A 14,856-nucleotide genomic window follows, 5' to 3' on the forward strand; every position below is an offset into this window, starting at 1 on the left:
GCAGCGGTGAGTGCATGCAAACGGCCCCGATGTGCAGCTTTGCCTCATTGACAACTCATCAAACTGCAATGTTTGCCAGCCCGTGATGTGAAGCGATGCGCAAGCCCAGCACTCTCGGTTGTGAAGCTATTTCTTCGCTTGCGATGATCAAGCGGGCCTGCCTACACCCTCGAGCACAACGACGGGCTCTAAGCATCCAACGGCAACTGGAGTCGCTGGAGTCGGAGTGGTCCATTTGATTAGACGCCTCTACCAACCATAGCCGCCAGACGGCTCGGCGACCAGGGCTGCTTTATCGCGAGAACAGGGGTTTTACCCTCTTGATTGGCTTGTTGTCTGAGACTTGGCTCGAGCTTAGCGTTTGGGAATGTTGACAACCACACGATCAGAGCTGTTGGTGATGATGGTCCTATCTCGCTTCCTTCTTTCTTTATAGTGTCTTCCATTCTGCTCATCATCTCACCAATATTGGCCATTGAGGCATGGCAGCCACTGCACGTTTTGTCCGGGCCCTTTCGGAGACTGCAACTATCGTCCGAGAACGGAGATCGTGGCTTGCGTCGTTGAAGAACCCATGAGCCCTTTTGGGATTGCGGGATTAGCGCAGCCGCGAGTATTTGTTTCTCGTTGGTTCCAGGCGTTTTCGAGCTATTCACAATGTGTTTCCTTGGTCCGAAGTCTTGGGCCAGACATGTCATTCTTCCGATCAAGGTGTGCCCCTTCTCCTATACATCTCTAACGTCGATCTGCTCAATGGCTGCAGATGTCTACGAATCGCCAGTACTCGGATCATCCCTGAGTGCTGACAGGGCTGATAAATAGAGTCTCGTGCTTTGCTGCAGATATGATGCTCATGTCGGACTATCCAATATGAGGTATCAACGATGAACTTAGATAACGTGGTCTCCCGCTTGGCCGGCTTTCGCTCACCAGCTGTAACTTCTCAGCTGTTACCAGAGATGCGCCTTTTCCAGAAAGAGGACTGAAAATTCTTCTGTCGTTTTCCACTCCTCCATAAAGGTCTCCTAGTTCAACCATCCATAAGGAGAAAAGTAAGTTGCACTACAAGTGGCACTCCATGAATAGGGGCGTCGCAAGACCAGGACCGCGGCACCGGCAGTCGTGCAACAGCGCACAAGTCTCACGGGAGCTAGAGTCAAAGGAAGGCATCCCCGTGATGGAAGCTCAATTCCGCCGTATATGTAGTGGGACCCAGGCATGGTCATGGTGTTGAGTGTTAGTGGATATGCATGTCAAGCTTCAAGTCAGCTTGGCCCCATCTCCGGCTCGTATCCGAACAGTCCAGTCTCTTTGTCGTTCCGGCGGCGGCCAGACTAACAGTAAATAGTTAAAGTTAATCGGGCCCCTTCCTGTCTGACGAGATGCAAAATCTTGAAGATCCGCTTCCCCTTAGTTGAAGTGTAACCATTCGGATCGTGCGGATTCTTCCGATTTTGAAGGATGATCCCAGTAGAATCTTGCTTTACGCAAGGCCACCGTGTTCGCACAACATCGAGATAGGGGTAAGACGTCTATTGACGAGGTATGACCGGCGGACGATTCTTTGTGCTTTTCCTCACCCCCTCCAAGCTCCCGCATAGGGGCGTTATGTCATCGGACAGCTGAACACTTGGACGCCTGGTTCGATATTGACCAGTTCAGGCTATGTGCAAGGACTGGCCGTTTGAGAAACTGCAAATTGACGTTTTCTTGCTGTTCCATTCGGCTGCCTTGCATCAGGTTGTCTTGTCCGGAACTGTTACCAAGGCTGCTCATCACAGCCGGTTAGATCTGGAGACAGAGAACTTACCATGGACCTCGAGATTGTGATTGATAGTGGGCATTGGTCGAACCGAAGACGCCGATTTCCTCTTTATTCATTTATCCTTGATAGTCTGCGCCTGAATATGAAAATAAGAATGTTGTACAAGTAGAAATGGTCCATTCACCTAAGTCTGCCTGCTCCGCCCAGTTTCAGCCTATCCTCAATTTGAAACCCTTTTCTTGCCAAATTTCATGTCGTACTGGTTATAAAGAGAACTACTAGTTCCCAGCAAACCTAGCAGCACGCTTCTCTGCCTTGGCCTTCTCTGTTGGGTCATCAAGGATACCACTTCTGGTAGACGTCTTCTCCTTTCGAGCGCCACCATCGCGACCGCCGTCCCGACCACCACGGCCGCGTCGACGACCGCCACCACCATTCCTTCTGTCCATGCTTTGTCGCTTTCCAGGGCGGTTGCCTTCACCTTCAGTGGTGCGATCTCGGCCTCGTTTTCGCGAGCGCTCAGGGAGTGCTGAATCAAGAGTAGTAGCAAGCTCCTTTTCGTCGAGGCCAAATCGCTTCGCGCGGTCGGCGCGCTTCTTGGCGTCCTCGTCCTCCTCAATACCGAACCGCTTGGCACGTTCGGCACGTTTCTTGGCTTCGTCGTCAGCAGCGGTGGATTGTAAACCGATAGCATAAGACTTCTCAGGCTCCGCTGTCTCGGCGGGCTTCTCTGCTGTCATCTCTTCGGCCTTAGCGGCCTCGACGGGTGCAGCCTCGGTGGCAGGAACCTCAGCAACAGGCTCAGAGGCGGCTACAGGCGCGGCAGCGGCGGGTGCAGCAGGAGCCTCGTCATCACTGTAGCTGATTTCATCCTCCTTGTTCTCAGCTGTGAAGAGTCCAATTAGCCAATGTTGTGGATGCGATGCGACGCGCGAGGGGTTCGATCGCAGGTCTGATAGAGTCACGTACCGGGCTTCTCAGCGGTTTCGGAGGCTCGATCGTTCTCTTGGAGCCTTGCAATAAGATCCGCCTTGTTGCCCGTTTGAGGCAGACCCTTCTCGGCCAGCAGCTTCTTCAGCTCAGGCACCTTGAGTGACGAATATTCGGCCATGCTGCGCAAGTCGATTGAAGCGCGTTAAGTAATGATTAGGAGACTTTTCAGGATCGGAGAAGAAGCGCGGCTAGAAATTCAATTGTTGCGACTTGGGCTGCGATGGTTTGATGGAAGAAGAAAAAAGGCTTGAGTTGCTTCGATGAAGCGGACGAGGGCGAAGCAAGGTACGCGCCTCAAACAAAGAATGGATAGGAGCGACCCACAGTGATACAAGCATCATCCCCTAGAATCAGCCAAGGGTAAACTCTTTATCTTATCTCGAACCAAACAAATAAATGAATAGTAGACTCGATATTGAAGAATGCCTGGCATGTATATGAATTGCGAAGCCTAAAGTATTATTTTATTTGACTTGTCGAACCTGGCTTCAATTATCCCACTGAACGTGTTCTGTATCCAATGACGCCCTCTATTATGAAACCAATCTTGCTTTCTTATTGGCTTGACGGTGTTTGCCTCTGTTCACAGGGAGATGTGCACGGGCCATGAAGCTCCGAAAGAAGCTCGACAAAGCTCTTTGTTGCCCGCTTCTAGAGCTCTACTTACTCTCTCTACCTTTGTACCTAGACTACCTATGCATTCGTTGGCATCATCAGGTCTCATTGCATTGCAGGATGTGCCAGAGACAACAACACCCTCACTTATGCAAGTCGACTCATGGAGCAACGGTATCTCAAGCAGAGTATGGTTGTCTTGTCAAACCAAATCGCACATTCTGCAGCATCATAGACCGGCCTGCACAGACAAATTCTAGCCAGAGAAAGGGCTGCTTAGGATGCCACATGATCCCAGTATTGGATGGTAACCGAGGGCCTCACCTCACGTGGCCATATCGAGAGTGCATCTACTGATGTAACCCCAGAATGGCCTGTACAGCTGAGCACGCCTGTTTTTTAGGTGTGCTCGCAGGAGAGTTATGCAAGGTAGAGGCATTTCGGAAGATGAGCTGTTGTCTCAATACATTTTTGTTAATGAATCATCAATATTCAGAAATGGCAACAAAACAATAGCCATATTCAAGTAAACGATTCACATCCATTAAAGAGCCACAAACTCAAATACTCCCCTGTAACCCGAGATCCGGATCCTTAACCGGGCGCTCCACACTTGATGGGCTAGCTCTAGGTACCTCTCTATTAGGTAGTACCCTTTTTTTTTTTTGACGGTTCACCAGGGGAAAGGTCGAGTATCACAATTGAACGATTTCTTGGCTTTTGGCCCTTTTTTACGGTCAGGAAGGTGCGGAATAGCTTGGTTCCTCCTTTCCCCTGTTACGGTGAATGTCAGGTGTTTTGCTTACCTTAGGTTGCTTTGCTTTTCTTGACTCTGCCTACAGTATCTCACTGCTTCTCTCGTAAAATAGTGTCTGCATTGCCGCTTGTTCCATCGACAACTACCAACATTGTTAGTTAGTGTTAACGGACGGACTGTCCCCTCCCGTCCCCACGATTTGTCTGTCGATCGCATCATCATCACCCATTCAATTCATATCGACATCTGTAACCATCACCTCTCAACTTGTAGAGAACACCCTCGCGACCGCTGCAATAGCTTCAACCTGTTCGAGAGACCCGCGCGGATTATTCCATCATATCCATTACCGACTTGGCCCCACGAATCATGCAATAGCACCCCCGATCCGACCCCTTAGAAGATGCGAAAAGTTCGGCCTGCCATTAAACCTCCGAATGCCCGTTTCGAACGTCGTTATCTGGCCGTTCATCCTTGAAGTGGCCTGAATATTATACTTGGATAAATTCAGAGCGATTCTTGTTAGCCCGTTAACCTCCCATTATTACCACATCATGACCCGAAGAATTGTATGTGGCCCATGTTCTCTGGAAATTCATGATCAGTATTGATCCAGAGGAGGCTGTTGACTAACCTCATTCCCATCACTAGGTTCGAACAGCTGCTCAGCTCGCTGGCGCTGCCATTTTCACTTTTCTAGTTATCGCCTTTCTCGACCGTAATTATCGTGTCCTCCCAAATTCGATTCATAGTTATATGCCCTCCCATCACCCCGGACTGGTCGTCACCGATGTCACAATAGTCACTTGCTCAAGCGTTAACCCTTTCTCCTCATGCGAACTCGGCAAAGAATGGCACCGAATCGACAAGGAGCTCTATCTCGGCAAGACGTGGACAACGAGCGCATACATGTACATCATGCGAAAGCATGAGGGGGATCTCACTGCGGACGATCGTGTTGTTGTGGATGTTGCGGTCGGCAGGCTCCAACCTCAACCCAAGGGAGAAACGGACGACTCATGGGAATCTCGTCCATCAGGTATCTGGATCAAGCGCTCAGCCAAGAAGAAAGCCAGCGATTCGAAGCAGGCGGTAACGGATCTTGATGTTCTTTTCGGAGATGATGCTGTCGAGGCAAGAGACGGATATGCTGTGACGGGAACACCTTTGCTCCTCAACACCGGTGGCAGTCTTCTCTCTGTCCAGCTGACCGTGCGCCGAGGTCCTCCACGAGAGGTCAAGAAGCCAACGCCCAGGATCAACAGTGATGGCCGATACAAGATTATGCAGATTGGTGATCTGCATCTAAGTACAGGAGTTGGCGTTTGCCGCGAGGCAGTTCCTGATTCTTACAACGGCGGTAAATGTGAGGCGGATCCCAGGACACTGGAGTTTGTTAGCCGAGTCCTTGATGACGAGAAGCCCGATCTGGTAATATTGAGTGGCGACCAAGTCAACGGCGACACAGCACCAGATGCACCTACAGTGAGTATTGCCTGGCTCAACATCATAGTGTTCGCCTCTAACACCGTCTAGGCCATGTTCAAGATCATCTCGCTCCTGATTGAGCGAAAGATCCCTTACGCTGCCATTTTCGGTAACCACGACGACGAACAGACCATGTCTCGTGAGGCACAGATGGCCATTATGGAGACTCTTCCTTATTCTCTCTCCATTGCTGGGCCAGCTGATATCGAGGGTGTTGGGAATTACTACATCGAAGTCCTGGCCCGTGGAAAGACGGATCATTCTGCTCTGACAATCTATCTTCTCGATACGCACGCCTACTCGCCCGACGAGCGCAACTTTCCTGGTTATGATTGGGTTAAGCCTAACCAAATAGAATGGTTCAAGAAGACTGCTGCTGGTCTCAAGAAGAATCACAACGAGTATACCGGCCGCCACATGGACATCGCTTTCATTCATATTCCCTTGACAGAGTATGCTAACCCGGAACTACCCCGTGTTGGTGACTGGAAAGAAGGAGTCACTGCCCCAATATACAACTCTGGTTTCCGCGATGCCCTTGTAGAGCAGGGTGTCCTTATGGTCAGCGCAGGACAGTAAGTTTTGGGATTCCTATCTTGACTTGAAAAAAACTAATTTCATATTTTAGTGATCATTGCAATGACTACTGCTCTCTATCTCTGATGGGTGAAGGCGAGACCAAGGTCCCAGCCATGTGGATGTGCTACGCTGGTGGTTCTGGCTTCGGCGGTTACGCCGGCTACGGTGGTTACCATCGCCGAGTACGCTTGTTTGAAGTCGACACAAACGAGGCTCGTATCAAGACTTGGAAACGTCTTGAATACGGAGACATTGCTGCCCGAATACACCAACAGATTATCGTCGATGGCGGTAAACCTCAACCCATCACTCCTATTTCATGAGCTTACGACACTCTACATTTACGGGGCAAAGTCCCCCTTCTGAACTTATTGTATTCGTGTTTTGGGATGATTAGCTGCTACGCGTCTATAGAAGGGTGTGGTCCTTTTCCGTTTACAAAATAAGACGGGTCATAGGACCGCATCAAGGAGTATGTTCGAACATGGGGTTTCTTGTATAACAATCAAAATATCCCACCTCTCATTGCATACAGCAACAAGCAGAGTTAACGACGGCATTATATAGTCTCGGGATAGGGAATGGAGTTGTTTTGGTCGACTAAAATACTACGTATGAGTCTTGAGCTCATTTTCATGGTTTATCCTATATCAGTCTTTTACAGCATTGTGATTCATGATGACTTCGGGTGAAGTAGCCGCAAGCAACCCTTAGTTTGGAGTTGATAAAAATCTGCAATTTTTTGAACAGTTCACATCGGGCAAGTTGTGTAAATATGATTCAATTGTCATCCACTATATGCTTCTCTCCTCGCTATGCTCTCTTCGCTCCCCCTACTATGCTCACTGAAAACAAAACCCCAAACGTCCTCCTCATGATGATCTGCAAAATGCATGCTGATGTACTCCTCCTGGCCCAAGACTTCTCCGGTAGCCCAGACCATTGCAATCCAGACGCCGTCCGCCCATGTCTAGATGCGTGAACGCAGAAACGAGATTGGTATATACAATCGTATTAAAAGGTTTGAGGAAATGTGGTATCGTTAAGTCTCGCCGCATGCCATGCATCGAGAATAATAAGAACAAATGTAAAGATGATGGTGTGCCGAGCAACACCGGGATATCAAAATAGGAAAAGTGACTAATGTAATGAGTCTGGGGATAAGCCAGATTGTGAATGTGCTTGCAATCAAATACAAGAGAAGGTATAAACTGTTGAAGGAGGTGGCAGCAGAGTTGCTTAGATTGTCATGACCTCCTGGTGAACAAGCCTCAGAACCCAGCTTGCCTCTGCAACGCTGGCGCACTGGAAGCACCACTTCTTGACGTTGCCACCTGTCGGGCCCGTAGCCGGAACAACGCCGACAACGCCATTGCTGTCCTTCATCTCTTCCCAGACACCACATACAATACCACGGCTGCCCATGGCTGTGAAGCATCCACTGCCCAGGACCGCGTCTAACAGGATTTTTGGCTGCTCTGAGTCCTTGCGTGGAATCGTGGTGACAGTGACACGTTTCTCCAGACCGTGGTCGGCACGAAGAGCCTGGTGCCAGCCTGGAGGAGGTCTTCGAATGGATAGTTTACAGTTGCCAAAGTCCTCCCACTTGGCGGCTGCGACAAGGAGATGTAGGCGGATCTTGAGATCTTCGGTACCAAAGCTTGTGGGGCCGCGACCGCTGTTCTCGACACTGATGGAGGGCGAGCGAGGTGTGTTGCCGCCATAAGATGAAGATCCAGGAGTGTTGCTGCCACCATAGCGGCTGTTTCGGTTAACAGAGGAGCGAGCCAGGCTGAAAGGAAGTCCGCGACCAGTGAGTCTCTTGAGGAAGCTTGACGCGGAGAGAGTAGATGAGGGAGTAGTGCTTGCACCATCGTGAGATTGGGCAGGCGCACGAACTGAACCACGGTAGCTGTTCTTACGGCCGAACCAGCTTCGTCGTCGACTGCTAGTGTCATCATTATCGGGAGGTGGTTTATGTTCACCAAAGCTTCTGAACCGAGCTTCATTCTCAAGCTCAATGAACTTTTGGTTGTTGAGACGAGCGTGGTGAACTGACATGTAAAGGTTGTAGCAGTCAGGTCCGTTGTGGCATCGGAAGCGAAAGTTTCCTCCACCGTGTGAGCTGGCAAGCTGGCAGTCAGATCGAACGGACGAGCGGATTTCAAGATCGAGAGCTGTGCTCTGACGGATGAGGACGAGTGGGGTGAGGTCGAGTGCGAGCATGGGCTTATCTCCCTGCTCAGCTCCGCTATGTACTGCATACGCCTCAATCAAGCCTGGAGTGACGATGACTTCCAGGTTGCCTCCGGAAAGATCCTTCCACAACCCCTTGTCGGACCACCTGGAAATGGTAGCCACGTATCTTGTAGCATTGTCTTCGGGGGCAACCTTTTGTCCGTGGAGGCCAGCCTGAGAGGCCGAGTTTGATGGAGCCAGGCTATCAATTGAGCCAGATACGACGGATTCATGGAGTTCATGTCGTTGGTGATAGTCGTGAAGAGATCCTTCCTCTTCAAGTGTCTCAAGTTGATGGTCCAACTCCTCTCTGATAATGTCTCGAGCTGGGTGTTCATCTCTGATACTAACTCCTAGCTCAGTCTCTGGGAGATCAACGCTCTCGATATCGTCGTCTGAGGAATCATAGCTGTAATCTGATTCGGTGTAGTCATCCTCGGTATTTTCGTAACTGCCCGTGATATCAGTGCCAGAAATTGATGATTGGTCTGACGGTAGGTATTCGTGCTTGAGCGGAGATGAGGTTCGGCGTTTGACACGACTGCTGTTGGGAGGCTCAAGAGGTGGTGCTTTTGAAAACCTGGGCTTCGAAGGAGCTTGTTGGCTAGGACTGGGACTAAAAGTTCGATGAGCTGGAGGTGGCGGTGCGCCATCGTCTCTGTATGATGAACTACTTGGGCTCTTGCGTATGTTGAGGGGATCAGGTTGCATGCTCTGCGAGGTCATTGGTCTGTCCTCATAACCGTAGTCGTATTGTGTTGGTGTCCTCTGCAGATCGTACTGATCGGGCGACTTCATAGGAGGAGGAGTTACAGGAGATGCCGATCGCGGGCGGTATCTGGCTGGCAACGCTCGCTTCGGTGTAGTTGGGCTGGCTGGAGGAGACTCAGCAGCAGATGAGCGGCGAGAGTGTGAGTTCCGCAAAGATTGGGCAGAGTACTTGCGAGAGGACCCTCGAACACCAACTGGGACATCAGGCATGCGAGACTGTGAGTATGGCTCTTCATCGTCGATTATACTTGGCTCTGGCTCTCTGGGAGGAACAGGTGAAACTGGAAGGATATCGAGCCAGTCCAAGATTTGGTCTTCATTGTCAGTGGTGAGTGTGAGTAGCTCGTGCCATGGCCTGTCGTTGTGCGTTCCTCGGATCATAACAACCATGTCAAAGTTGCCGTCTCCTGTCCTGGCTGAGATCAACTCAATAGGTACAGGAGGGAATAGAAGGTATGATCGGCCCTTGACCCCATTTTCGCGGATCAGGATATCACCCTTATCTTCAGGATAACGCTGGTTATCTCGGTGTACCAATTCAATCTGGCACTCAAGGCGCTGACCATTGGAATGTGCCAAGTCGAGAGAGAAGAAGTCCTTGGCGCTGACTTGTCGTGATGGCTCAATGTACACGGCCTCCATGGGAGCAAGTGTTCGAAGGTCTCGCGATCTGGTTGTATCGGTGTTGATCGCGTCTTCATCAGTCAATCGAGCCATTTCTTCTCGATGTCGGCGGCGAGCCTTTTCTTGAAGGTCCTCAAAGTCACTCAGGAGATCATAAGTATCATTGGTCCCAAGAATGGAGTCGACACACTTGAAGAATTTTGTTATTTGCTTGAGTCGGAGGAGTGGTCTCTTGAGAAGGTGTGCCACATCAACACGCTCTCCTGTAGCATCAACAATATCCCCAGACTCGTTCCTGGGCATGGCACCAACAAGAGAGTCCTCATCTTCTGGGGATCCAGCAGCCGGGGCAAGATTGACGACGAGATCCTGGAAGCCCAGCCTCCAGGCATCGAGGTACTTATGATAGATGGGTACGACGCCATGGCCCCAAGAAGCCAGTCGACGAATATCATGAATGGGAGCCTTGCGGTGAGCCATGCGAAGTTTCTCTAGGGCAACACCCATATTAACCACAGACTTGGAGAGAGCATCAGCTTTTGTCACTGGGGTACTAGTGCCAAACAGATCAGTAGCGTTGTCGCCATTGACGACCTGTGATAGTAGGACTGGGATCACACCGTCGACCAGTGTCTTCAACTCTCTAAGATAGAGACTCTCATCTTCGGTAAATTCTTTGAGCAGGTCGTCATTTGTCACATCTGTGGCCCCACCCCGGCTCTTCCGCATACTGGGTCTTGATCGGTTACTTGTGATGGCACTGGGGACGTTCTTGTCATCAGGTAGCGAGAGGACTGAGACAAGATCAGAGTGACGAGTAAGCCGTCGCTTGAGGCCAGATCCTTGGCTCTTGGAGTTCGAGCGAGAGTTCGAACGTCTTGTCTCTTTCGTTACGCCAGTGGATTGCGTAAGAGTGGATTGCGTGACATCAGTGGTAAGATCCGATTCGACAGCGCTGGAAGCTTCCTCAGAAAGAATTGTAGACAACTCATATTGACCTCGAGTTGGCGGTGGAAGACGAGGGCCCGCCATACGTGCCGACGGTAAAGCGGATCGGTCATCACGATTTTGTTCTGGTTCTCGCGCCGGTTCCCGAATCGGTTCCCGTGGTTGCTCTGGGCTTCGAGGCTTCTTCTTTTCTTCCAAGGGAGATGGGGATCTGACACTTCTCGACTTTTCAGCCTTTGAGAGTTCTGTTTCAGTCCAATTTTCAGTTGAGTCATCGTATGTAAGTTCGTCATCATAACGAGACTCTTCATGGTGATAATCATCATATTTTGACCCCTCGTACTTTGAGTCATCATAACGCGAATCACTGTATCTGGAATCGGTATGCATGGATTCGGGCTCGTCATCATAAGGTCGTTCCTCTCGACTCTGGTAAGGCTTCACCTTAGGAAGAGAATTGCCTGATTCTCCGGTAAAGGCTTCCTTGAGCATCCCAAAAAGCGAATTCTTGGGGCTTGACTTGACAGGTGAAGATGTAGTTCGAGTTGCTTTGGTCCTCTTGAGGCCCAAGCCACCTGGAGCTTTGGTTGGTGCCTTTGTATCTTGCCGCTTTGGTTTAGTCTTGGCTTCAGGCTCTGGTGAGGGAGCTGGCGAGGAAATTGGCGAGACCTCTTCTGGTGCAGACTCTTTCATGGCAGCCGGTTCGGGCTGTGGTTCAGATTTGGGCTCCGGTTTAGGTTTTGGGGTTGACTTCTTCGGTGGCTCAGGTTCTGGGGACGCCTCCTTGGCAGGTTCTTTGACAGGCCCGGGTTTTGGTACAGGCGATGGTGTAGGTTTCTCGTTAACGGGTTCCTTCACGGGCTCTGGCGTAACAGGCAACTTTTCGCTCGATACAGTTCTGTCAGCCGTATCTGGTTTACTCATAGTTGAGGACGATACCCTTCGTTTTTCGGTGCGAGACGAGCGGCGATGACTTTTGATCGTTTCAGGGGACGATGGCTTATCTGGGACATGCTCGCTCAGAGGTGTTGTAGCTGGCTCAGCCTTGGGCTCCTCAACGAACGGGTCAACCGTAGTGTTGAGCCACTTTTCAATGCTCCGAGGGTTGTTTGGAACAGTATCTCTTGGGGGAGGATGCTCGTTCATCTCATGAATGATCTTGTTGGCGCCTTCCACCACCTTCTTGAAGACTTTGGGCATGGACTTGAAGCTGGTATTTCTTTCAGGCTTGGCAGGGCGAGCAGGGCGAATGGGTCGACTTCGAAGAGGTCCTCCACGCGCTCGCAGAGGTAGATCAAGTTCAGTGAATGCAGAGTTACCCCAGGGGATTTCTCCAGGGATGTCTGCTATTGACTTTGCCAAAATACTTGAAGACAAATCTGAGCCGTCGAGTTGAGAGGGCTCAATCGTAGATTCTTCTTCGGGCACCCACGTCTCTTTGCCCTTCTGTTTTGTCGTGGGAGGCTGATAACTTTTTGGTCTAGGTTTTGACTTGTGTGCTGATACGCTTCTCTTCTTGGTGGGAGTGTCAATTGCTGAATCGTCTTCCATAATTTCAATTGGCGCAGTCCCAGACAAACCTGACTTGTCGGTTGTCTTTGTTGTTTTAGACAGTTCCGAGTCATCCTCAATGACCTCGATAAACTTGTTTGTCGATACCTCCGAAGGATCCTCAATGACTTCGATCTTGGATTTATCTGACTGCGACTTCTTCATTTCCCGTTTCACAGAACTCATACTAGGTCTCCGTGAGCTAGGAGCGGATTTGAGCCGCAGTCTTGCCGTACGAACTGAAGTTCCGGCGTTGGACGAGATATCGCTCATAGGTCTAACTCTGATTCCTTCGTCATCGGTAAGTGTTGTCCTAACGGCTTTCACACGAATACCGTCATCATTATTCCTTCCCCTTCGGATTGGTTTAACGCGAATGCCATCATCAGGTCCTGGTGTTGATTTGGCGGATCGTGCTTTGGTGAACCGACTGCTAGTGACGTTGCTCACTGTGAATTCGCTGTCACTCATGAACTCGCTGTCGGTATCATCCATCCACGGTTTCGCACCGACCGACTTGGAAGACTTATGACTTCTGGGTGCAGGAGGATCTGGAATCTCGACCATTTCCGCCCATGCCTTGACTCTGCTTGCGACGCGAGGATTAGCGGCGGTGCGCAAAACAAAATCTTTCGGTATTTTGGCTGGAGCAGGTGTTTTGGCAGGCGAGGTCTTCTTTGGTATATGCTTCCGATTTTTCCGCCAATGTTCGTCGCTAACAACACGTTTCTTAGGCGGTGGTTTCGCTGCTACGGGTGTAGGTGTTGTCGGTGTTTCATCAGGTGTAGCCTCATCACCTGTGGCCAGACTCTCCTTCGTCTTGTTGTTGGGTCGCTTGAGTTTCTTTCTCATCTTGATGCGAACTCGATCCTCCTCTGTTACACTCTGGAACTCCTCATCTTCAAACGCAATATCAGGGGGCTCTGTCGCTGCGTCGTCAGGGGTATTCTCCATAGCAGCAGCATTGGCCTTTTGCCATTTCTTGACCCGGTCTCGGACACCGTTCGGGGGTTGGATGCGCTTGACTTGGGACTGCTTCATTTCATGGCGCAATTCGGCCTTGACAGCTTCTAAGCTCATTCGCCGTTGACGCTCGGCAGCCTGTCGAGAGGCCGAGGGCCGGCCCAGGAGGAAGTCATGGAGGAGCGTAGGCTCTCTGGTGGATTTGGCACGCGGTCGCCCACGGTGTGCCACTGGAGGTGCTGACTTGGGCGTTTCCTTTCCATCATTTTCGTCTTGTGCGGAAGGCTTCAGAGGAGTCTCAGGTTCAGGCTCGGGATCTAGCACTGCGTCGTCTACTGCTTCCTCTGGAGACGCGGGGTTTGATGATGACATGATCTCAGCTACCTAGAAAGACAAAACTGGTGAGCATTTTTCTGCAACCCAGTTGCGGCGGGGAGACATGATTGTGTGATGCGTCGGAGACGGGAGAGCACGTCAGACTCATACCTGAAGGTCGGTAACATGCTGTGCAGCTGTACCAGAGAAGCGGTGGGGTCACAGTCGAGGCCGAACTCGCTCTCTTGATGGCTGGCAACAATTCACTCTTCGAATTGATTTTGCGTCGTTGAAATATGCTATCGGACCGTCCGGGAAGCTTTGCAGGAGCAGTGGGAGGGCGGAGTAGCCGTTGGAGTTGCACATGCAACTGAACAAGAAGAACGAACGAATGAATTGGATGGTGGGTAAATGAAATGTAGGAGAACGAAAAGGTTTGTGATTACAAAGACAATGGCAAAAGCCTCGTGTAAATGATAGGAAGTGGAGGGTTCTCCAAAAGCGAAATGCACCGCAAGATTAAGATTGTTGTGCCATCCACGTCTCAAGCCGTTGGAGGGACCTTTTGGAGGTTGCGTCGTTGACCTTGGACTTGGCCATTATTGAGGTGCGGGTGTCCCAGTAACCAAAAGGGATCCACACTGGAGCTCAGTGTAAACAACATTTGAGACCATCCCACCTATCAGGGTCAGGGATAGAGGGATGTGGCGCTCGACTGACAGGGGACACTTCCAGGGCTTCAGTGGGTCAATCATTTAAGGCCATGGCTACAGATGAGTGGGATATGGCGGGTGGCTGTTGCGTGATAGGCTAGCTCCCCTTCAGGGTCAATCAAGTCCACTGTAACAAAGTCCAAGCCTCCCGAGCCTGGCTGAACCCGATCTCCCGGTGCTACTATATCTCGGCCAATTTTCTCCAACCGACTGCCGCTTTTCCTGACTCGACGTGGAAAGATCTTCGATAAGCTTCTTTTTTGTGAGTTGAGATGTCTTATGCTTCTATAATTATCCCCATTCCATTGCTTTTTGCTCGCCAAGTATATAACTACACCAAGACTGGACAGCATATCGAGATCCGGAATCCCATTGATGACTCTGGACTGCTGCGTTGCGTTACCATCATATTACGCATATCAAGAATGGACAACACAACCTCGACATGGGTGACCCTCCATTCTCTTGGCCAAACACCTGCTAGTATCAATGCGCCGTCCGGCCTTGTTTTCGTTGCTGACGACAACCACCAAGCG

General features: G+C 50.6%; 3 protein-coding genes across 3 annotated transcripts; 1 reads left to right on the forward strand and 2 right to left on the reverse strand.

The window, feature by feature from the left end:
• Window positions 1–2,043: 2,043 nt before the first annotated feature.
• FTJAE_7853 (DNA-binding SAP) lies at window positions 2,044–2,876 on the reverse strand (the record flags this gene model as incomplete). Its single annotated transcript, XM_037354609.1, has 2 exons — window positions 2,044–2,651; window positions 2,735–2,876. The coding sequence occupies 2 exons, from the start codon at window positions 2,874–2,876 to the stop codon at window positions 2,044–2,046; spliced, it is 750 nt and encodes a 249-aa protein (XP_037205109.1).
• Window positions 2,877–4,684: 1,808 nt separating this feature from the next.
• FTJAE_7854 (phosphatase DCR2) lies at window positions 4,685–6,520 on the forward strand (the record flags this gene model as incomplete). The annotated part of the gene is made up of 4 exons (XM_037354610.1): window positions 4,685–4,699; window positions 4,782–5,615; window positions 5,667–6,193; window positions 6,247–6,520. 4 exons carry the CDS (start codon window positions 4,685–4,687, stop codon window positions 6,518–6,520), a joined length of 1,650 nt encoding a protein of 549 aa, XP_037205110.1.
• A 916-nt stretch (window positions 6,521–7,436) lies between these two features.
• On the reverse strand, window positions 7,437–13,664 carry FTJAE_7855 (uncharacterized protein; the record flags this gene model as incomplete). The annotated part of the gene is made up of 1 exon (XM_037354611.1): window positions 7,437–13,664. One exon carries the CDS (start codon window positions 13,662–13,664, stop codon window positions 7,437–7,439), a length of 6,228 nt encoding a protein of 2,075 aa, XP_037205111.1.
• Window positions 13,665–14,856: the final 1,192 nt, after the last annotated feature.

The sequence above is a fragment of the Fusarium tjaetaba genome (assembly GCF_013396195.1).
Source record: "Fusarium tjaetaba strain NRRL 66243 chromosome Unknown NRRL66243_c0000159, whole genome shotgun sequence".
NCBI classification, from domain to species: Eukaryota; Fungi; Ascomycota; class Sordariomycetes; order Hypocreales; family Nectriaceae; genus Fusarium; species Fusarium tjaetaba.